The following is a 22,914-nucleotide window of genomic DNA, read 5'->3' as shown; positions in this document are numbered from 1 at the left end:
TCAGCAGAAACATGCTTCCTGCCTCCAGAGTGTCCAATCCTTTAATAATCTTATACTGTCTCAATCAGATCCCCTCTCAACCTTCTAAACTCAAGTGTATATAAGCCCAGTTGCTCCAATCTTTCAACATATGATAGTCCCGCCATTCGGGGAATTGACCTCATGAACCTACACTGCACTCCCTCAATAGCCAGAATGTCTTTCCTCAAACTTGGAGACCAAAACTGCACACAGTACGCCAGGTGTGGTCTCACCAGGCCCTGTACAGCTGCAGAAGGACCTCTTTGCTTCTATACTCAATCCCTCTTGTTATGAAGGCCAGTATACCATTAGCTTTCTTCACTGCCTGCTGTACCTGCATGCTTGCTTTCATTGACTGATGGACAAGAACACCTAGATCTCGTTGTACTTGCCCTTTATCTAACTTGACTCCATTTAGATAGCAATCTGCCTTCCTGTTCTTGCCACCAAAGTGGATAACCACACATTTATCCAAATTCAACTGCATCTGCCATGCGTCCGTCCACTCACCTAGCCTGTCCAAGTCACCCTGTATTCTCATAACATTCTCATCACATTTCACCCTGCCACCCAGCCTTGTGTCATCAGCAAATTTACTAATATTACTTTTAATACCTTCATCTATATCATTAATGTATATTGTAAACAGCTGCAGTCCCAGTACCGAACCTTGTGGTACCCCACTGGTCACCGTCTGCCATTCCGAAAGGGATCCATTTATCACTACTCTTTGCTTTCTGTCAGCCAGCCAATTTTCAATCCAAGTCAGTATTTTGCCCCCAATACTATGTGCCCTAATGTTGCTCACTAATTTCCTATGTGGGACTTTATCAAAGGCTTTCTGAAAGTCCAGGTACACTACATCCACTGGGTCTCCCTTGTCCATCTTCATAGTTACATCCTCAAAAAAATTCCAGAAGATTAGTCAAGCACGATTTCCCCTTCATTAATCTATGCTGACTCTGACCTATCCTGTTACTACTATCCAAATGAGTCATAATTTTATCTTTTATAATTGACTCCAACATCTTTCCTACCAAAAGTCTATAAGGTCACCCCTCAGCCTCCGACGCTGTAGTACTAATTAATGCTGACATTTTGTTACATCTCTGATGTTGTCATTCTAGGATAAAACTGAACTCAAATAGAGTCATAGAGCATTAGAGATGTACAGCACAGAAACAGACCATTTGGTCCAACTTGTCCATGCTGTCCAGATATCCCAACCCAATCTCGTCCCACCCTCCCCCAGCACCCAGCCCATATCCTTCCAAACCCTTCCTGTTCATATACCCATTCAGTTGACTTTTAAATGTTGCAATTGTTCCAGCCTCCACCACTTCGTCTGGCAGCTCATTCCATACACACACCACCCTCGGAGTGAAAAAGTTGACCCTTAGGCCTCTTTCATATCTTTCCCCTTTCACCTTAAACCTATGCCGTCTAGTTCTGGACTCCCCCACCCCAGGGGAAAAGACTTTGTCTATTTATCCCATGTCCCTCATAATTTTGTAAACCTCTATAAGGTCATCCCTTCAGCTTCTGACGCTCCAGGGAAAACAGCCCCAGCCTGTTCACACAAAATTCCAACAATGGCCTAACCAATGTTCTGTACAGCTGCAATATGACCTCTCAACTCCCATAGTCAATACTCTGACTAATAAAAGAAAATATGCCAAACGCCTTCTTCACTATCCTATCTACCTGTGACTCCACTTTCAAGGACCTATGAACCTGCACTCCAAAGTCTCTTTGTTCAGTAGCACTGCCTAGGACCTTATACCCAAGTGTTTGATATCATCTACTTTTACTTCTCAAGACTCGTGTTCTAAACTTGCCCATAATTATGCAACAAAAGCCTCTACCTCATGCTAACTGAAAGGGTTTTAAGAAAGGAATCTAGGATAGTCTTAATCCAGCTTCTAGTTGTGGCTCTTAGTTAGTAATAACTTGACAGTCTCGATCACACCTTGGACTAGTAGATACAGACACTGAGCACAATTATTATAAAGGTTTTCCATTTCTGAGTACTAAGATCCCCACCTTGATTAGCACAAAACTTTACCCTCTTCTCAATAATCGGAAACTGTGAATCAGCAACGTTACACCATGCTTCAGAAGTTAATGTATTATTCCTCAGGGGACAAATGCCTGCTGTACCTGCATGCTTGCTTTCATTGCATTTCTAGTAAAGAAACTTGCTATTTCATGGTAGAAAAGCAATGAATGGAAGCAAATGGGTTTCCAATAACATGGAAGACATACCTACTAACGTGAATTGCTCCTAAATATTTTCTTGTAATCAGTTATACAGACATTAATGTAGCTCCCAAAGATTACTCTTTATGCTGGTGCAAACATGTGGGAATTGACACAAAAGAGAACTGACATCCTCTGTGGAAATCTAAGTACCTTCCATTTCAATGAAAGAATTGACAAAGTACTGTAGGTGACAATTAGTGACCAAGGACAGAAATAGAACCAAGTAATGGTCTAGTCCCAACTGCATTTGTTTATCCCCATAACAGCGTCATGTCTCCTACAGAGACCTTCAAGGCTGGGTTATTAAGTGTTTTCAATGTTGAGATAGACAGATTTTTAATCAGTGAGGGGATCAAGGGTTATAGGGAAAAGGCAGGAATGTGGAGTGAAGGATGATCAGATCAACCATAAAAATCACACAACACCAGGTTATAGTCCAACAGGTTTAATTGGAAGCACACTAGCTTTCGGAGCGACGCTCCTTCATCAGGTGATAGTGAGTGTCGCTCCGAAAGCTAGTGTATTTCCAGTTAAACCTGTTGGACTATAACCTGGTGTTGTGTGATTTTTAACTTTGTACACCCCAGTCCAACACCGGCATCTCCAAATCAGATCAACCATGGTATCAATGAATGGCCTCTGTTTAGTGGTCTAAGCCCACAGCTCACCCTGCTAAACTTTAATCAAAATACAGCAGCAAAACCTTGCTATAAACAAAGATACATTTGTCAAGCTACAGAAAATATTAAAGCTGAGGAGAGTTTTACTGCGTGGATTATCTAATATCACTGCAAGGAGGACAGTTTGTATTGAGGCAGCTGTGAAAAATGAGCAATATTTAGAAACAGCTTCAAGGTTCATATCAATAGCTGGAACAATTTACACAGGAAAGCTATTTCCTTTTTTTAAAAAAGTACCCTTAGAACTAGCAGGTATTTAGCAAAATCTGCTGCGCAAACTGTCATGATTCACGGTTGTTTAACCTGAGAAACAGGAGGTGTTTGATGACAATGAATTTCACACTGTGGAGTGCTATTCAGAGTGAAACGTTACTCATAGAATTGTGATCCAATAATTTCTCTTCAAATATGCAGTCTAATTTACTTCTTCAAATAGAAACAGAAAGTTTTCCCAGCATCTCGGCCAATATTCCTCCCTTAATCAATACCATCCATATCAGTTTAACTGGTCATTCATCCCATCTGCTTATTGTAGCACCTTTCTGTAGACAAATTGGTTGCCAACTTTGCCTGTATAACAGTGCCTGCACCTCAAAAAATAATCAATTGACCTGCAAAGTATTTAGGACATCTTTAAGACATGATGAAATGCAATATTAAAGCAAGTTTGTCTTTTCTTATCCACAAGTCTGGATAAAATAATTTACTGCAAGTGGTCTCTGTAGCCCGTCAATTGCAACATTTAAGACAGAATCATAAGAATTCAAAGGAAAGTGTCTTTGAAAGAATGTAGGGACAAACAGCAATACAGTATTAGGTCTAATATAGGGTTAAAACATTTTCATGTAGGATGGCTTCCACTTCTGTTAAAATTCCAAACATCTACGAATAACTTAGATAAATTCATCATTAGCAATTATGGTTTGCTACTGGCCATGGACTCCATGGACCCTCATATGGCTGGAATGCCCAATCCTAGGGCCATGTCTCCTGCTTTACATTTGTCAGGTGATCCCAGGATGTGGAGGGGTTTCTCAGCCAGGAGATCATTGGCATTCCCTTCTCCGGTTCCTTTTCTATACTTCTTTTGTCAACCGGTGTTTGTGACAAATTGTGTCCCTTCAGATAAAAGTTTCCTTCAAGTCACTTCCTTTTGAGTGTGGACCTCCCACGTGTTGACATCTATGTTGCATTTCTTGAGGGAAGCCTTCAAGGAGTCTTTGAAATACTCCTTTGTCCTCCTGTCCTTAGAGTGCCTTCCTTGAGCTGGGTGAAGATGATTTGCTTTGGCAGTCAGAACTCAGGCATCCTAAGCACATGGCCAGTACAGTGGAGTTGGTTTTGGATGGTCATGGCTTCAATGCTCATGCTATTAGCTGCTTCAAGGACGTTAATGTAAGTAAGCCTGCCCTTTAGCTGATGCAGAGAATCTGTCTCAAACATCATCGATAATATTTCTCGAAGGTGTATATAAGTGCTCCAGATTTTGAAACCGTATAAAAGAATGACTGCCTTAAACACAAGGATCTTGGTATCAGAACAGATGTCACAGTTTACGAAGACTCTCATCCTTGGAGTCCAAAGATGTCACTCACAGATTGCATGTGCTGCTGAATTTCTGCACAGACGTCAGCCTTAGAGGAGAGGTAGCTCCCAGGTCAAGGAAATATTCCATGGATGAGAAGATTGTCTATTGATCTTAATGGACCGAAACTTGACCTGGGACGGGTTGGTAAAGTCTTCTTGAGGTTGAGACCAACTCTTTGGGATGCTACCACAAAGGCATTAAGTGAGGCAGTGATGACATTGTCATCTACGTACTGAAGTTGCACGAGTGAGATCAGTGTTGTTTCCTTCTTCAATTTCAGCTGGGTGAGGTTGAAAAGTTTTCCGAGACCATTTTTCCCATTGAGATTGTGCCATTTCTCTGCAGCGGAATCCACTCTGTGCAATTCCCCCTGCTCTTTACCTGTAACCCTGCGTGTTTATGTACCTTAATCGTTGATCCAATCGTCTCCACTTCCAGCATCCTCATAAGCCTTGTTATGGTGGCTTATTGTATAAAGGAAATTCTTCCTCACAAACCTGTGCCTCTCTCTGTGTGTAAATCTTTTGAAGCTGAATGGTCAACGAATTAATGTCAAATTGGTTATCTCAAATGAAAACTGAAAAATGAAAAATGACACAATGAAAATGGAAATGATTACAGAGTCAGAGAACTGCTCTGTATCCCAAACTTTCGGCACTACTCATAAATGACATAAAGGTCGTCCTAGGATTTTGTTTTGAAATGTGCAAAGCTGTGTATTAATCGAAGTGAGACTAGCATTGAAAATTATACAACCTCTGCCCTTTCACATTCAGAAATGAACACTATGTAAATAAAAATCATCTCCTTTTTCACGTTTGTCATTACTGTTCCTCCCCACAGCCCACACAAACATCACTTTGAATTCAGAGCACCTGGAAAGTGGATTGAAATGGTCTCATGGTAAGTAGCTCCCTCTCCATCCGGGTCTTCATCCCAGGGTATAGGACGTTACCACCAGTAAGAAACACATTTTGTACAAGCTCATCCTGTTGATCCTTGGGATATCTACAGAATCAAAACAAACTTATTCTTTAGAGAGTTAATAAGAGAAAGGCAGCTGGATATGAATCAGCTTCAGAGACTAAGATGGAATCCAGTATGGGTTTGCAGTCCATTAACGATTGTTTCAAGTTTCTGCTTACACTGCAGTTTTACCCTATTCCAGGGCCATCAATACCTTATGGAAATGTCCACTGCAGTTCCTGCGCGAGGAAAGTCAACTTGCTGGGCTCTGTTCAATCTAGAGCAGAAATGGCCCACTGTTTTGACAAGTATTTGGATTACATACTAGCCACAATTGTTTAAATATACAGGGGGGGATACAAGAGGCAAAGTATCCTGCTCTCACTGATGGCAAAATTGGAGGTGGGAATTACAATTAATTGGACAGATTGGGACCTGAACCATGGCTGCCTTCCTCTCTCCACCAGAATTACGTCCTGGGCAGGGTGGCCCACAAAGTACACCCTCCAGCCTCACTGCCAAGTGAAGCCCATAAATGGCCAATTCATGACCATTTAAGGGCCTGCTGCCAATGGGAGTAACTGAGCAGCAGCTGGGTTCATCGTCATGTGCTGGGCACGGCAGCTAAATTCGTGTCGCATCGCGCCATCTCCAGGAAGCGGATGTCCCTGCACAAAAGGCATCAGTGCCCGAGCAAAGGACTGGATATTGGGAAGAGCAACCCCTTAGCCCCACCTCCTCGGGATCCCCACCCGAGGACACATCTTCCCCTCCCCTCCCCACCTTACACTTCCAATCCTGTGTAAGTTATCTGCAGCCTGTGTCACTCCGCAACATGGAACTCTGGTGGGTGTTCTGTCTGTAGCAGCCATGGCTCCTGACCATGGCTGTTGGCTGTCTGCCCCTTGTGTCTTCATTCAGGGGAAGGTCCACCACAGGCATCAGCGTGCTAGTAACATTGTGTATAGTTGCCAGGTGACAGAAGCATTCCGGACCCCTTGTTCTCGACTTCAGTGGCATTATTATCTTTCTAAGTAAAGGCATTTTAAAATTATGTATGTCTCTGCTCTGGAGGACCTGTATTGGACTTTTAAATAAAAGATTTTGACACTATAGGAGGGAGGGAACAATAGCTGATGGTTATGAATTCTAAGGATCAAAAATAGAAAGGGTTAAAACAAAGTGTTGCAGAGTTAGTCTGGATTTCAACAGGGTGAGGGCAATTGTTTCCCCTGAACTGGACAATGTGGGTAAGGAATGTTGTGAACCCACATCCCATTAGTTCATGGGAAGGTTCATCAATGTAATCAAGAGCTGTGCTGCTGGTCTTATCATAACGCACTACTCAACACAAGGTTATGGGAAAGAATGTGACCGACGCATCGCAGAAGAAGGGGGAGTGCAGTTTCTGGGTGTTTACCATGAGTATACAGGTAACATGTAGGATTGACAGTGGAGAAGGGAAGGGATTTAACAAATTAGTTACCAAATGTAAGCAAACTGCTGAAAGACTCCTAAGGTCATACCTGTCCAGGACATATTGCAGGGTTTCTGCGATACCAGCCTGCTCTTCACCAATCAAAGATGGTTGAAAAATAATCTCAGGAACTCGGATTCGCTCACTGCCCAGGTGCAGCTGATGGTATTCAGCTAGATTGAACATCTGTCCAACTGGCTGAATCAAACAGGATTTGTTAAGAAGAGGAAAAAAGAATACTGATTATAGTGGCATTCTGATATTATCATCCTTTCAATTGACTAACTGATTTGCTTGTTACATGGTTATGAAATTTGGAGCTCAGTGCAGCAACACACTAACTTGAGGCTGTTATGGGTTGTTCTGCAAAATATTTTTGACTATGTCAGATTTCTCATTCTCAAGCTGTTTGAGTGTAAATTGAGGAATAGAAATCGGATTGTAAACTTCAATAAAACTAAGCAAGCCATTCGCTACAAAAGGAATACTCAAGACTGAATGCACATGCTTGAACTTTGTGGGATACGTGTAAACATTTTCAGACAAGTTTTTCAGATGTCATACGTTATGACAAATTGCAGTCAGTTTCTTTTGATGTTTACAAGAAGTGAAAGTCAAACATTTCCTGTTTGCTTTCCTGTCCATAAGATAATTTGGGTTCGTTTCAAAGAGGAAGAAAATAACTATTAATGTAGAATTCTTTCAAAAGACACAGTGATTAGCCTCCCAATGATCATAGGATACAGTTAGTTAAGCGGCCTCCTCACAGGGAATGCCCGATTATTGACCTTATTGCTAGATGATAAAAAGTCTTTGACCATCTTAGTAGTTACATGATGCAGTATAGTAGAGGCTATTGACTCTTTGCAATCAATCTCCATCAATTTCCCTGCAAGGGACCCAGATATGACACATGGAGAACCTCAGTAGCAGAGAGATTTTGGAATTAAAAGTCCAAATTCTGTAGATTAACCACACCCTCAAGGAAATATCAGCTGCAATTTTATGCTCCCTTGCTGGCAAGTATGAAGTCAGGGAGGGGCTCTCATTAAATGGCTGCTGCCTTCCCAACCACCCCCTCACCCTATTCCCGTTTTTTTGCGGTGGAACAATGGAAGTGTCCAGGAGCCTGTCTGCCCTGTGGCTCGTGTAGTTCCTTAATTAATGGCCACATAAGTGCCTCACCCCATGCCTGCTTGTTATTTTATCCTTGTCAGGAAAGGCCTATAACTAGGTTGGTAGCTCAGTAGCATTAGCTGTGCAGACTGGTGTCAAACAAGAGGTGGGAGGGACCTCTGTAGAATTGCTGACATCCATCAGAGGCTCTTTTGTCACCTCCCAATAAAGCAGTATACCACCTCCCACTAATCAGTCCCCTTCCCAACCCCATCCCCAATCACTGTTGCCCACCTCTACCCCAAAACTGTTCCGAAAGTTTCACTCTTACCAAAAGAAGTGTTAATTGGCTGTGGGGCAGCTTGTATCAACAGAATGTATTCCCTTCCATCTCGCCAAGTAGCAGCGCACAAAACACTGCCACGTAAAAGACATCATGACCTTTGCTTCGTTGATTAGTTTTAAAATAAAACGCTGCTCCCAAACAAGCTTCAAACTCTCAGTCCACTGTCCTGGACATTAAAAAGATTTCGCTGCTCGTTGGATGCTGCCTGAACTGCTGTGCTCTTCCAGCACCACTAATCCAGTATTAAAAATAGTTAGCTATGTGAAACATCTAACTGCCGAATATGGGAACTAAGCACCAGAACAAACATATGGTACAGTTACGTCAAGTTTGTAATCTTCTCTTCAATAACTATATGAAAACACATATTCTAAAACTCTCAATGAGATGTGCAGTTTGTGACCTACCCCCAGACATCCATTGTTCTATATGCAGAATCAGAGAATCCTTACAGTGCAGAGGAGGCACTTTGGCCCATCAAGTCCACACCAACCCTCTGAAGATCATCCCACCCAGGTCTATCCCTGCAAGTCTGTATTTCCCAAGGCTAATCCACCTAGCTTGCACATCCCTGAACACTATGGATAATTTAGCATGGCCAATCCACCTAACCTGCACATCTTTGGATGTGGGAGGAAACCAGAGCACGCAGAGGAAACCGACATAGGCAACTTGCAAACTCCACACGGACGGTCACCTAAGGCTGGAACCAAACCCAGCTCCCTGGCACTGAGAGGCAGTAATGCTAACAACTGAGCCACTGTGCCACCCAATAATTGTAACTTCCCAAAAATCCAAGGTAATGCTCAAAGACTTTTTAATCACAAAATAAATTTCTGCATGCATATTTTTGCTGTCATCCTATTGTGCTAGTAGCCTAGATTTCAGTTTCAAAACTCGAATGCAACTTCCAGTCATATTGGTAGAATCAACGGTTGTGTTCTCACAGAGCAGCAGTTCGACTAAAGATAATACCTGAACTACGTTGGTTTGCTTTCCAAAGTCATTCTGATATTCAGGGAAAAGTTGGTCCAGCTCATTCACTCCTTCCAACTCGTCCATTGACTGATCACAACTCAGCACCTGATCCAGATCAGAAACCTGTTCGTAAAATAATCATTACAATAGAGGAATAAAGCAATTACAGTACACCTCTTAATAAAGGCTCTGAAACATGCCCATCTTATGAAATTACCCTTCTAACAAGCACACTGAGGACAGTACAGTTCAAACTTCATGGGAATAAATAAAACAAAGAAATATTGAATCAGTGGAGGTATTTCAGGTTAACGGCAAAAGGTAAGAATTTACTCAATCTAATTTTATGTACAAACATCAGCCAACTCAGCAAGGGACAGGGATTCAACCTTTAGATTAGTAATACATCCTTCTGTGCACCTATATAGAAGGGGAACCCACACTAACGTATTTTCCTGACTCTTCTGCTCTCTATACTGAACTGGGCATGTCTCTTTTTACTCCCTCCCTCTAATATACCTTGCAGTATCAATGGGTTTACATTCCACCCCAGAATATTCCAGGTTTCTTCTCAACAGCTACTCAACCACATTCTTCTGTCCTTCCCACTCCTTATGAATAGCATGTCAGTCCCAAATTGGTTCTCTCTCCCCAATTTCAAATATGCTTGCTTCTCACTTTGCCTCTTCTTTGACTGGCTCCATGGGCATCTCTCTCACTCTTTCTCCCTTGATATTTTCTCCATTCAGAGTCTTCCTCTTTTCCTTTGTACATCTAGAGGAGCCCAAGCCATGGAGCAGCCCTCGAGACTGGGGTCACGTTCTATCAGAGATGATGAAGATGTGTGGGCTCTAAGTTTACGACAGGAACCACAAACTGAACCTCAAGATAAAATATTCATTGTTGAGAGTGTACAAAGGTCGCACCACAAATGTGGCATTCAAACTCAAGATGTGGAGGTGCTGGTGTTGGCCAGGGGTGGACAAGGTTAAAAATCACACAACACCAGGTTATAGTCCAATAGTTTCACTTGGAAATACAAGCTTTTGGAGCTCTGCTCCTTCATCAGGTAGCTAGTGAGGCCGGATCATAGGATACAGAACTTATACATGATGAAGGAGCAGTGCTCCAAAAGCTTATACTTCCAAATGAACCTGTTGGACTATAACCTGATGATGTGTGATTTTTTAACTTAATTCAAACTCAAGTTAGGGAACAGGGATATTGGTACATATTTATGATCAAGTTGATCATAGTTATTTTGTTACTTTCCACCTGGTTTATATTCCAATACTAGAAGCAGGCATGGGACTGGAAAGGACTGTTGGGTTGCATTTTGATACTTTAACCTGAACGTGGGCAGAAAGCATGAAAGAAAATCTTGTATTCTTTCACAACCACCAGGCGTCTCAACGTGCTTTCCAGCCAATGAAGGAATTTCCAGGTGTAGTGATTTACTTTGACAGAATCTGACTAAGGAGGAATTGAAATTGTGTGGCACTGGAAAAGCACAGAAGGTCAGGCAGCATCCAAGGAGCAGGAGAATCGACGTTTCGGGCATTAGCCCTACATCAGGAAGGGCTTTTCCAGCGCCCCCCTTTTAATTCTGATCTCCAGCATCTGCAGTCCTCACTTTCTCTGAGGAATTGAAATTGTCCAGCAACAGAGGGTGAAAATAACCAATTGGAAAGGAGAAAGACCAAAAATTCAACGAATGAGGAGTGGAAGATTCGCAGATTCAGAAGCCAAGATTTTGGCAGTAGTCACAATAAGGGGGACATTTTATGATAAATATGGTCCCCTTGCCTTTCCCTTTTCTTCTTAAGAAAGTAAGTAAAAGCAGGAGTAGACCTACAGCTTGCTCAGCCAGTCTTAACATCTAATAGATCATAGATGATTGTGGACTTCAATTCCATTCTCAATGTCCTTCAATTCCCTGACATTTCAAAGATCTGCCTATCACAGCCTTAAACAAATACAATGATGGAACATCCACCATTGTCTGAAAGTATGGAATTCCAAAGTTTCACAAGCCTTTGAATGAAGAAATCTCTCCTTAGTCCGAAATGGAAATGCCCCCTATCCTGAAACAGTAGTCTCCCCTCTTGTTCTAGGTTTGTCAGCCAAGGTAAATAGCAACATTGTCTTAATCTCTCTCTGGCAAAACCAAAACAAAAGTTCTTAGTTTGCTACTGTTCAGCTGGAGTATTGTGTGCAGTTCTGGGCGCCACACTATTGGAAAAATGTGAACACATTGGACAGATAGAAGAAGAAATTTACAAGAATGGCTCCAGGAATGAGAAAGTTCAGTTTTGAGGATAGATTGAAAAGGTAGAGACTGTTCTCCTTGGAGAGAAGATAGCAAAACAGAGCTCTGGTAGATGTTTTCAATACACCAAGGCGGCTGGAGAGACAGGAGAGGAAGACACAGTTCCCATTCACAAAAGGATAAAGGACATGAGCAGACAGATTTAAAATGATTGGCAAAAGACACAAATCTGATGTGAGATAAAAACTTTTTCATTCATTGAGTGTGTCGGGTCTGGCACAGACTGCCTGGAAGTGTATTGGAGGCAAGTTCATTTGAAGCATTCAAGAGGGCATTGGATGATTACTGGAACAGAAACAATATCAAAGGATATAGGGAAAAAGCAGGAGAATGGCACTATGTCATAGAATCATAGAGATGTACAGCATGGAAACAGACCCTTCAGTCCAACCCGTCCATGCCAACCAGATATCCCAATCCAATCTGGTCCCACCTGCCAGCACCTGGCCCATATCCCTCCAAACCCTTCCTATTCATATACCCATCCAAATGCCTTTTAAATGTTGCAATTGTACCACCATTCACCACATCCTCTAGCAGCTCATTCCATACACATACCACACTCTGTGTGAAAGGGTTGCCCCTTAGGTCTTTTTTATACCATTCCCCTTTCACCTTAAATCTATGCCCTCTAGTTCTGGACTCCCCCACCCCAGGGAAAAGACTTTGTCTATTTATCCTATCCATGCCCCTCATGATTTAATAAACTTCTATAAAGTGACCCCCTCAGCCTCCGACACTCCAGGGAAAATAGGCCCCAGCCTATTCAGCCTCTCACTATAGCTTAAATCTTCCAACCCTGGCAAAATCCTTGTAAATCTTTTCTAAACCCTTTCAAGTTTCACAACATCCTTCTGACAGGAAGGAGACCAGAACTGCATGCAATATTCCAAAAGTGGCCTAACCAATGTCATGTACAGCTGGAACATGACCTCCCAACTCCTGTACTCAATACTCTGATCAATAAAGGAAAGCATACCATATGTCTTCTTCACTATCCTATCTACCTGCGACTCTACTTTCAAGGAGCTATGAACCTGCACTCTAAGCATGATGCTTATTTGGAGAGCTAATGCAGACACTATGGGCTGAATGGCTCCTTCTGTACCATAACAGGTCTGTGATTAATGATTCTGTTTTTTTGGGGTAGATTTATACCAGAGCTGATAAAGAAGACATAGCACAGGAAATCAAAATGGTTTGCTGAAAGAGGTTTGGGGACAAACTTTTGTCTTTTTTTAATCATAGCACGTTGCCGATTCTCTTATTTATACCATGCTTGCAGTACTCTGTACAGTTCTGGTCTCCGTATTATAACAAGGACATAAAGGCACTACACAAGGTGCAAAAAAGATTTACCAGAAATAATAGCGCATTTGTAAAGTTACAACTATTAGAAATGATTAATATCCCTTTCCTTTAGAGAAAACGCAGGGGTGGCCTGAAGAGGTCTTCAAGTTTGTGATAGGATAAACAAGGAGGTGATTCCTCAACCTCCTGGCAAAATCAGGACTTGAGGCCATGAATTTAAACGATCGCATGTAAATCTAACAGTGAGTTAAGTGGAAATTGCTTCGTCCAGAGAATGGTTAGGATCTGAAACTCACTAGCTCACTAGTTGAAGCAATGGTACAGCTGAAAGGTAGATAAAGGAGAAAGTGACACAAGGGTATGTTGACAGGGTAGGATGAAGAAGGTCGAAAGGACACTCACTCGGAGCGTGAAACTGTTGGGTGGATCTTATCTGTTTCTGTGCTGTAAACACTCTGTAATGCTGGCATTAGCATTGCCTCTTTGTTATCAATGTCAAAGGCATCGACTTCCATGTACCGTGCATCAGTTTTCTTTTCTGATCCTTGCTATTTTTGGAGATCATCCAGCATCAGCTCGCACGAGTTACCTCCAGATTCTTCACAGGAACACAGTCTCCCTCGTATACTTACAGTTCCGGTCACTGAATACTCTGGGTCACCAAGAATTCTACTGAACACAGATTGGCGTTAAAAATAAAGCTGCTGCAGCTTCCATTTAATTAAAAGGATAAATATTTTAAAATGTTTTCTTTACACTCATCCAATATTCTTTCTTCTGCTTCTAAAATTAATTGCAGATACTCGGGTAGGCTGGAGATTGTGGGGCGATTTAATTACAGTGTTTAAAATAATAAAAGGATTCTCTGTGATAAATAAAGAGGAATTATTTCATCTGGTGAAAGACTACTGGAGAAGCAGCTTAGCATTGGAGCTAGGCCATTCAGCACTGAAATCTGGGTCCAATTCGTCACACAAAGGCTACTACAAATTTGGACACCTCTCGCTCAAAATACATTGATACTGGATCAAGAGGTTGTGGATTTAATCAAGCAACACAAAGTCCCAATTTACCTGTCTGATGGAATCAAGTTACCACAAAACAGGTTCCCACACTGTCACTTATTGCAAGTAGGTAAATTCGAATCACAGGTAAATGGCTATCAACCATCAACATATGGCTCTCTGAGATAAAGCTCTTTTAAAACTGCTGTGAAAATATACAGTCAGACTGGGACAACGTAAAAAAACTATGATTTTACGGGTGGATGGAAAATAAACTGGGAAGCACAGTTCAATAGCACCAGTCCATAAGGTTTGACAGGACAATCCTTTTGCTTGGCCAAGACTTTCTCTTCTCCAATCTCTGTTTTTCAGGTTTCTTTCAATTCTTCACAGAGAGCACAGGTTATTCTGTCATAGCGTCATGGCATCTTTCACATCCATGTCACACATTATTGACCAACAGCTCAGGCAGTCTGCTCTGATCTTTCTGGTTACACCACTGGCAGCAAAGTCCTGTAACCTGATTCCACTTCAATTCTAACTTGATGGGGACAAACTAGTTTCTCAGAAATGGGAAGATTTACATTCCTTTGCTCACCTACAGTCTACTTCCATTTGCAATTTCATGGAAATCTGAATTCAACCAAAACGATTTGCCGCCAAACTCTTTCTGTTCTCAGCAGGGTTTGACAGTAATAAGCCAGCCTAACTCGACATATTGTGCCAACTCAATGCACCTCAGCATTTTAAAGATACGAAGGGGTTCAATTTAACTCATAGGGAAACGCACAGGATCCGATGTCAGGTGGTTTTATACTCCAGTGTGATTATCAGATCACGTGACAGATACTCCCACAAAATCTATTGAATTTTCTGCCTTGCCAGTAGTTTAGGTTTACCCTGAAGCCATTATTTAAGTAGAAGGCAATGTCAGTATAAAAGTTGTAACGTTAAAACATTAATAAGCTCATCCACGCCTTATTGGGTTAATGTACAATGTGAGATATGAAGTCCTGCTAATCCCATTCCAAGTACGGATAGAGTTGCTGCTTTTAGAAGAGACTTTAAACTAAAAACCCGCTTGCCTTCCAAAGGAGATACAGGAGAAAGTGAGGACTGACTGCGGATACTGGAGATCAGCGTCGAAGAGTTTGGTGCTGGAAAAACCCAACCGGTCAGGCAGCTTCCGAGGAGCAGGAGAGTCTCCAGCTCCTCCGATGTTGCCTGGCAGGCTGTGCTTTTTCAGCACCACACTCTTTGATTCCAAAGAAGGTGTGAAAGATTTTTTGGCACTATTTCACAGAACAGCTGAGGTGTTCTCCTGGCTGTCCCACCAACATTCATCGCTCAACCAACACCAGCAGAAACAGATGAATTAATCACTGAGTTCTGACAAGAGACCATCAACCTGAAACGTCAGTGTGAAGCTGTGCTGTGTGCAATCTGCCTGCTGCATTTCCTACTTTACGAGAGAAACTATATTATAAAAGTAATTTACTGGCTGTAAGGTGCTTTGGGAAATCATGAAGAAGTTAGAGAAGTGTAAGTCATTCTTATCACTCGGGAACATAAATCAAGAAATAAATAAATCAATTCTAGTTCCAACAGCCAATAATGATCTAATAAGTGTCAGGCTGAATGTATCGGTGTTGACTAAGCATAGGACCAAGCCTGCAACCAAACAGGTTGTCAACACAGCCTTAACACGTAAAGGATGGCTACTGTGTTCCAAACTATTTGCTGTTTCCATGAAAGTATGTGCAATTACAGTCAGAGGAAGAATACAAGGGCATGTGACCAGAAGATCATCATTACTTACATCTGGCTTCGTGTCAACAACGTCCACCTCCACATTCACCTCCGCCTGCAGGATTTTTTGCTTGGTCTGCTCGATGGCCAGGCTGAGCTTGTTAACATACGACTGCAGCTCCTCTGCAGAATCCATGTTCATTTCTGACAGAGCTCGCTTGAAGCGCTCAGTCATGCCTTCTTCCAAAAGCTCCTAAGGGAACAAAGATGAGAAAGCAATATATTATGCTGTGCAGACTTGCGTTTTGTACACATCAGCCCCATTCTGCCCAGGTAAGTTTGCTCCATTGTGGAAAATGGATCACATATTGCCAAATTAGACCCTGTCGTGGCTAGATCCTAAATTAAATACTAGCCCAACTCAGGAGGATACTTTCTATTTCCTCAGTCTGACTTTCCTACTTCATGTACCCAATTTATCACAAAAGGATCACCCATTAGTGGTAAGTTATCGTCACATTTGTACTTCCAAAGTTCTGGGGACCTGGGTTCAAATCCCACCATGACAGATGGTGGAATTTAAATTCAATAAAGTTCTGGAATTCATGTCTGATGATGACCATGAAACCATCGTCAATTGTTGGGGAAAGCCGACCAGGTTCACTAATGCCCTTCAGAGAGGGAAACAGCAATCCTTACCTGGTCTGGTCTGTATGTGACTCAAGACCCACAGTAATGTGGATGAATCTTAACTGCCCTCGAGACAACTAGGGATGGCTAATAAATGATGGTCTAGCCAATGATGCCCTCATCCTGTGAATTAATTTTTTTTTACAATTCACATATGACGGGCAGCATGGTGGCTCAGTGGTTAGGACTGATGCCTCACAGTGCTACGGACCAGGGTTCGATTCCAGCCTCCTGTATGCACTCTCCCAGTGTCTACATGGATTTCTGGTTGTGAACAGTAGTTGACAATTAAACAATGAGCCAGAGGAGAATATTCCACAAATATTCCCAGCTCAAGAGTGGAGTATAAAAGGTGAGGCATCCCCAAACATTCAAAAACACAGACATACACTCTCTGCAGAAAGAACTTGCATTTATTAAGCATTTTTCAAATGCAAGTATTTACTACTTTCACAATCAAACAGTGAACAGAGGTCTTTGATCCTCCTACAATTTCCACAGGCTGCATTCAGCAGTTTAATTATAGCCAAGGTACTTCGCTGGAGTGTCATCCTGCAAAATCCACCCAGAGTTAGAATCAAGTCCCAAACGTAAATTACAAAATTCCAAGCAAGCATCAGTGTTAGCACTTACATGGGAGTGGTTGAAGTATTTGCCTGATTAGACTGAAAGGTTTTTCTCGCTGGCTGGCTGCTTCTGTAAGCAACTCACACAACCCATTAACTTGCAGCAAACAGCAATCAAGGAGATGTTATATAAAGGGTTAGATCTGTTCATTTGGGCAAGTTACTGGAAGGTAGTCAACTCGATTACATATTTTCGCAGAAAAACAAAGGTAACCTAGATAGTTCCCATTGTCAAAAGATTTTGACGGGAAGCCAGATAAACACGAGGGTGAAAGGAATGGAAAGATATGCAGGCAGGGTGAGAAGAGGAGGCTTCTGTGGAGTATGAACACTAGAATCCAGTTGGGTCAAATAACCTATTTCTGGCTGTGCTATCATTAATGTTCAAGCTTCCACAAGCCCCTCTTCTGCTGCACAGCCCCAACTTACAGTCAAGTTTGGATTGGCAATGAACCAGTCTTCACCCTCTAGTGGCAGAAAATCTGTACTGCAACTGCCCCACTGTATCACGGCAAATGTTAGATACACTAGAGAGACAAGAGAAAGTACTTTTCTAGCCTTCTGATAGCGTATTCCAATTCCCTCACCAATTTCTTAACAGTGCAACAGTAATAGTGTTGATTTATCTTTTAGTTTGAAATCATGAAGCACTCTCTAATATCAAAAGCAACATGTGAAAAATCTGCATAACTTATTTTCATTTTAATTTCCACTAATGCAAAGATTAAGCAAGCTTCATATATGAGCTCATATGCAACTGTGCCATGGGCTTCACAAAAATAACAGCACAGTGCAAGAAGAGATTCAGGATCCTGTCTATAACATGTCCATATTCTCTATAACAACATCCAGTGCAGATTCTCTTCTCTGTTAAGTGTCCATTGTGCATCTAATTCTTAGCCCATATGCTTCAAGTATCCAGCTTTGCACTTTACGAGAGTGTTTGAAGCATTTGCCTGATTAAATTGAAATTTTTCTTTGCTGTCTGCTTGTTCTTTGTGGATCTCACGCAATCTATTTGCCTTCAGGAAACAATACTGCTCCTTCCTCACACTGAGAAACAGAGAAATAGATATCCTGTAATTCTGTCTCAGGCCTCCCAATGCAATATGGTCACACTCCCAATTTCCCTCATAGAATTTGATCCCACAATAATATTGAGGCTAATCTATCTATATCCTTTTGGAATTACTGTTCCTTTAACTTCATCTGAAAACTTGAATATGCAATTTGTAAGTCCTTAATTGTAGTCAGTGATATGTGCGCTTAATACTCCAAGTGATGTCAAACCATGGTTTAATTTCAATGAATTGTAACTTTTCACTTTAATTCTACCCCTCTTGAAATAAACACCAATGTTTGTTTCTTTTAAAAATTGTATTATTAAGTTAGTGTCACATTTAGTGATTTGCACACTTGTATGCTCAGAACTCTACTTCATTTGTGTTCTTATTTTCTCAAATTTATTTATTTATTCACAGGATATGGGCGTCACTGGCTAGACCAACATTATAGCCCATCCTTCATTGCCCAGAGGGCAGTTAAGAGTCAACCATACTGCTATGAATCTAGAGTCACACATAGGCAAGACCGAGTAAGAATGGCAGTTTCCTGCCCTAAAGGACACTGGTGAACCACATGGATTTTTCCAACAATCAACAATGGGGACATGATGAATGTTAGACTTTTAATTCCAGGTTTCATTGAATTCAAATTCCAGCACCCACCACAAGGGGATTTGAACCCATGCCCTAGTAGATTTCCCGGATCCTACATTACATAAGTACATCAGGGTCATAATGTAGAATATAGTGTTACATCTACAGTAAAGGTGCAGAGAAATATCAACTCTAATATATGCGAGGTCCGTTCATACATATTATAACAACAGGGAAGAAGGCGCTCTTAAATCTGTTGGTACGTGTCTTCAAACTTTTGTATCTTCTACCAGATGGAAGAATCAGTAACTACAAGTCCACCAATCCCTGTCATGAAGTTTTTTAGTGCCTGAGCTTCCACAGCTCTTGAGGATATAGACTGACAAAGATACACCACCCTATGAGTGAAGAGATTGCTCCTCATCTCAGTCCTAAATGTCTTTTAATCTCAAATGGTGTCTCTTGGTTGCAGACCCCATAGCCAGGGGAAACATCCTTTTTGCTCCTATTCTGTCTATCCCTTGAAGAATTTTCTAAGTTTCTGTGAAATCACCTCTCATTCTTTTAAACACCAGAGAACGCAGAGCCTCCATCTCTCTTTACTGGATAACGCCACCGTCCCTGCAATCAGTCTGGGAAACACCACTGCACTTCCCTATGTCAAGTCGATCCTTCATTAGATAAGAGCTCACACATTGTTAAGCTCTGATCTCTCAGCTGACACATTCTTCAGCTCCAAGATATCACAGTAAAAATTGAACCCTCATGATTAAACAAATTAGGAAAAAGTTAAAAAGATACAATGATTTGTATTTGTTAGTCTGGCTAGGTAACATGGAAATAATTATATCACTTGCATCCCAGGTCATTTACAGAGCCACTAATACACAGTGATTAGTAAAGTCACTGCATGGAAACTTGAGCTTTTTAAACAGGGATTTTGGAGGGGGGGGGGGCGGGGGGGCTCACTGTTCAATTCCATCTATTGCTCCTCAAACATCAAGCATGGAAAAAGAATGCAATGGTTCATGTGTCAAGCACAGCTCAGCTGGTCACACTCTTGCAATCTCCTATTTCCCATGCTGCTCAAGTCAGAAGGTTGAGGGATCAAACCCTATCCGGGACAACACATTGCTGTGGCAGTGAGGGAACATAGCATCAACAGCGGTTCCATCTTTAGGCTGAAAGACTAAATCAAGATCTTGTTCAGGTGAACTTCAAAGATCCCACAGCCTTTTAATGAGGAGACTGAAGCTGTCCTAGCCCTAACCAAAACCACTATAAAAAAAATTAACTGATTATTTGCTGCATCTCGCAGCTTGCCATCAAAAAAGTGAATGATTCATCAATGATGGAATGCTTGGGATACCCTAAAGAGTGTAACTTGTTTATTTTTACAAATAAGTTATGGGCAGAGCCTTGGGAGCAGTTTGTTCATGCTTATGAAATAGTGAACTGAGTATCTGATTTAAACTGTGTCCCTATTCCTTTACCTGGATGCTGAGCAGTCTCTCGAGTCTTTCCTGATCGAGGTGTAGTTTTTCCTCCCTGCGCCGTGCGTTGAGCTCCTGTAGCCTGCGAATCTGCTGCTGCCTCCGTTCCATCCTCTCTTCGGCAGTCAAGGTGCTGGCCAGCAGCTTGTTGTTAAAGGGCAACTGCATCCTGTGTATATTTTTCTGATAGAAGTCCGGCTGCTTCCACAGGTTGAGCTCTGCAAACAGGGAAATAATTACATCATACCCACTTTTCAATTCAGGCTCAAAAGTCAAGATACAAATTTAGATTCATAGTCTTGTGTATTTCTGTGAAACTAAAAAAAGAACATTTATTTTCTTCCTGATATTTAGGTCAATGGATGCATTTAAAAAAAAATTAATTTATGCGGCATTGGCATTGTTTCGCAATAGCTGACCAATCCCTAGTTGCCTTTGAGAAGCTAATGGTAGGCCTCCTTCTGGAACTACTTCAGTCTATCTGGAGAAGGTAGGCTGTAAAGGAGGGATTCGAGACGTTCGACCAAATGACGGTCAAGAAACAGCTGATGTGGTTCCAAGTCAGAATTATGGGTGTTTTGGAGATGCTGCAGTTTCTGTGCATCAGTAGCTAGGAATGTGTTAGGTAGATGAAGGTGGGGGAGTGATGGTGATAGGCAGAGTGGAGGGTGGAGCAGATAGGTGGGAAGGTAGATGGACAGGTAGGATAGTTCAAGAGGGTGATGTCAATTTGGAGGGTTGGATCTGGGATGAGGTGGGGGGAGGGGAGATGAGGAAACTGTTGAAATCAACATTGATTTCGTGTGGTTGAAGCATCCCATGGCAGAAGATGAGGTGTTCTTCCTCCAGTCATCGCGTGGCTAGCATATAGTGGTGGATGATAACTTCAACTCCCCCTCTGATTCCGCCAAGACACATGCAAGTCCTGGGCCTCCTCCACCGATAGACTGTTGAGTTTTTGGAGTTTTTACTTTGTTGAAATATTTTGAGGGGGTTTCGTCTAGTCATAACAAATTAAATTTCTAACGAGCATGAATTTGTGCATTATATATTTGTGCATTGTGTATAATCAGCAATTATATTGCCAATCTTGTCTATAAAGGTTTTGAGAGTACAGTTAAAAAGAAGCACCATACTGAAGCAGGAGGCAATGAGGTCATAGATCATACCAATTTATTGGCTATGGGGAACCCTAATTCTTTTGTAAGCAAATCCAATGTTATCATGTATTTTCAAGCATTCAATGCTGATGCTAACATGAAAAAAGTAATCAAATTTCCAAAATTAAAACCTGTTATCAGATTAGCATATGCAAAATTTAAAGTATATATTTTATATGTTCACATTAACTACATACAGGTTCAAAAATCAGTGCAAGTAAAACTGATCTGGATGCAGAAGATAAACAAATATTTGATTTCCTTTGACGTGACTGATATATATCACCCCATACTCTTTTAAAACTACTCCTGTATCAATTTTATTATGTATCTTGAACACAAATGTTTTCTCTTCATCAGAGGTAATGCCATGTCAGAATCAAAAGGTTACAGATTCAAGTCTCACTCCAGAGATTCAAGTACAAAGCCGAGACTCTCACTTCAACACAGTCCTGATATGAGATGTTATACCAAGACTAGGTCAATCCCATCAGGTGGACACAAAAGATGTCATGGAACTATTTTGAAGAATATTAAAGCACTGGACAATGCACCCTGGCCAACATTTACATTCCAAAAGACATAATTTAGAAAAGAAACTGTTTGTGTGGTCATTATTGCATTGATGTTTATGTGATTGACTCAGTAAATAGGCTGCTGTGGTAAATACAACAGTTACTACAACTCCACAAAGTAGTTAATTTTCTTTTAGTCATTCACAAGATGTGAGCATCACTGGCTGGGTCAACATTTATTGCCCATCCCTAATTACTCAGACAGTAGTTAACCATGGTGCAGTGGGGCCAGATTCACATGATGGCCAGGCGAGTTAAGGATGGCAGTTTCCTTCCTGACAGGAAATAACTGAACCACATGGGTTTCTCCAACGATCAACAGCAGTTCATGATCATCAACACACTCTTAGTGCAGCCAAATGGGTCAACCCAACGTCACGAATGCTGCTTTCTTTCTTCGTTTAACTTTGGGACCAACAATCTGATACTTAATCACTAAAATTTCTACATCAGAGAAATTCTGTAAAGCAAGAAATCTTCATTGCCCTTCAGATCATTGGATCAGATCCACAGCAATTTCCCCAAACTTGCACAATAAGGATTTGCTCCCAATGAAAATGAAGCCTTTTAGCAAGGACTTTCTAATTTAGTTCCTTGCTCAAGTTGTACAGGCACCAGGTATTCTATCTAAATGACTGTTCTCTACGTGCAACAGTAACCAATAAATGTTGGCAGGGTACTCAACTGTACAGCAAGGCTCACAGTTCCAGTCTAATTATGTTCTTAGTCAACATTCTCACAGATATGTTATCATTATTACAGTTATTATTGTGTAATAATCCACAACAGGAAACATGGCTTTTCTCATTTTATTTTGTGCCTCCACCAGGATGTATCACTGCTTGTCTCTGGTCTGAATCGGAATTCTTCCTTTAATTTTTGTTT

General features: G+C 41.5%; 1 protein-coding gene across 1 annotated transcript in view; it reads right to left on the bottom strand.

Annotated features, from left to right (window-relative positions):
* Positions 1-22,914, bottom strand: part of actr5 (actin related protein 5) — a 40,238-nt gene that overhangs the window by 3,878 nt on the left and 13,446 nt on the right. Inside the window, exons 4-8 of the mRNA XM_072556327.1 lie at positions 20,295-20,512; positions 15,898-16,080; positions 9,432-9,557; positions 7,044-7,192; positions 5,427-5,559 (exon numbers count right to left, since the gene is read on the bottom strand). Of these exons, the coding sequence (XP_072412428.1) occupies positions 5,427-5,559; positions 7,044-7,192; positions 9,432-9,557; positions 15,898-16,080; positions 20,295-20,512 (809 nt within the window). The remainder of the gene's footprint in view (positions 1-5,426; positions 5,560-7,043; positions 7,193-9,431; positions 9,558-15,897; positions 16,081-20,294; positions 20,513-22,914) is intronic.

The sequence above is a fragment of the Chiloscyllium punctatum genome, chromosome 37, assembly GCF_047496795.1.
Source record: "Chiloscyllium punctatum isolate Juve2018m chromosome 37, sChiPun1.3, whole genome shotgun sequence".
In the NCBI taxonomy this organism is placed as follows: Eukaryota; Metazoa; Chordata; class Chondrichthyes; order Orectolobiformes; family Hemiscylliidae; genus Chiloscyllium; species Chiloscyllium punctatum.
This window is presented reverse-complemented; position numbering and strand designations above follow the sequence as displayed.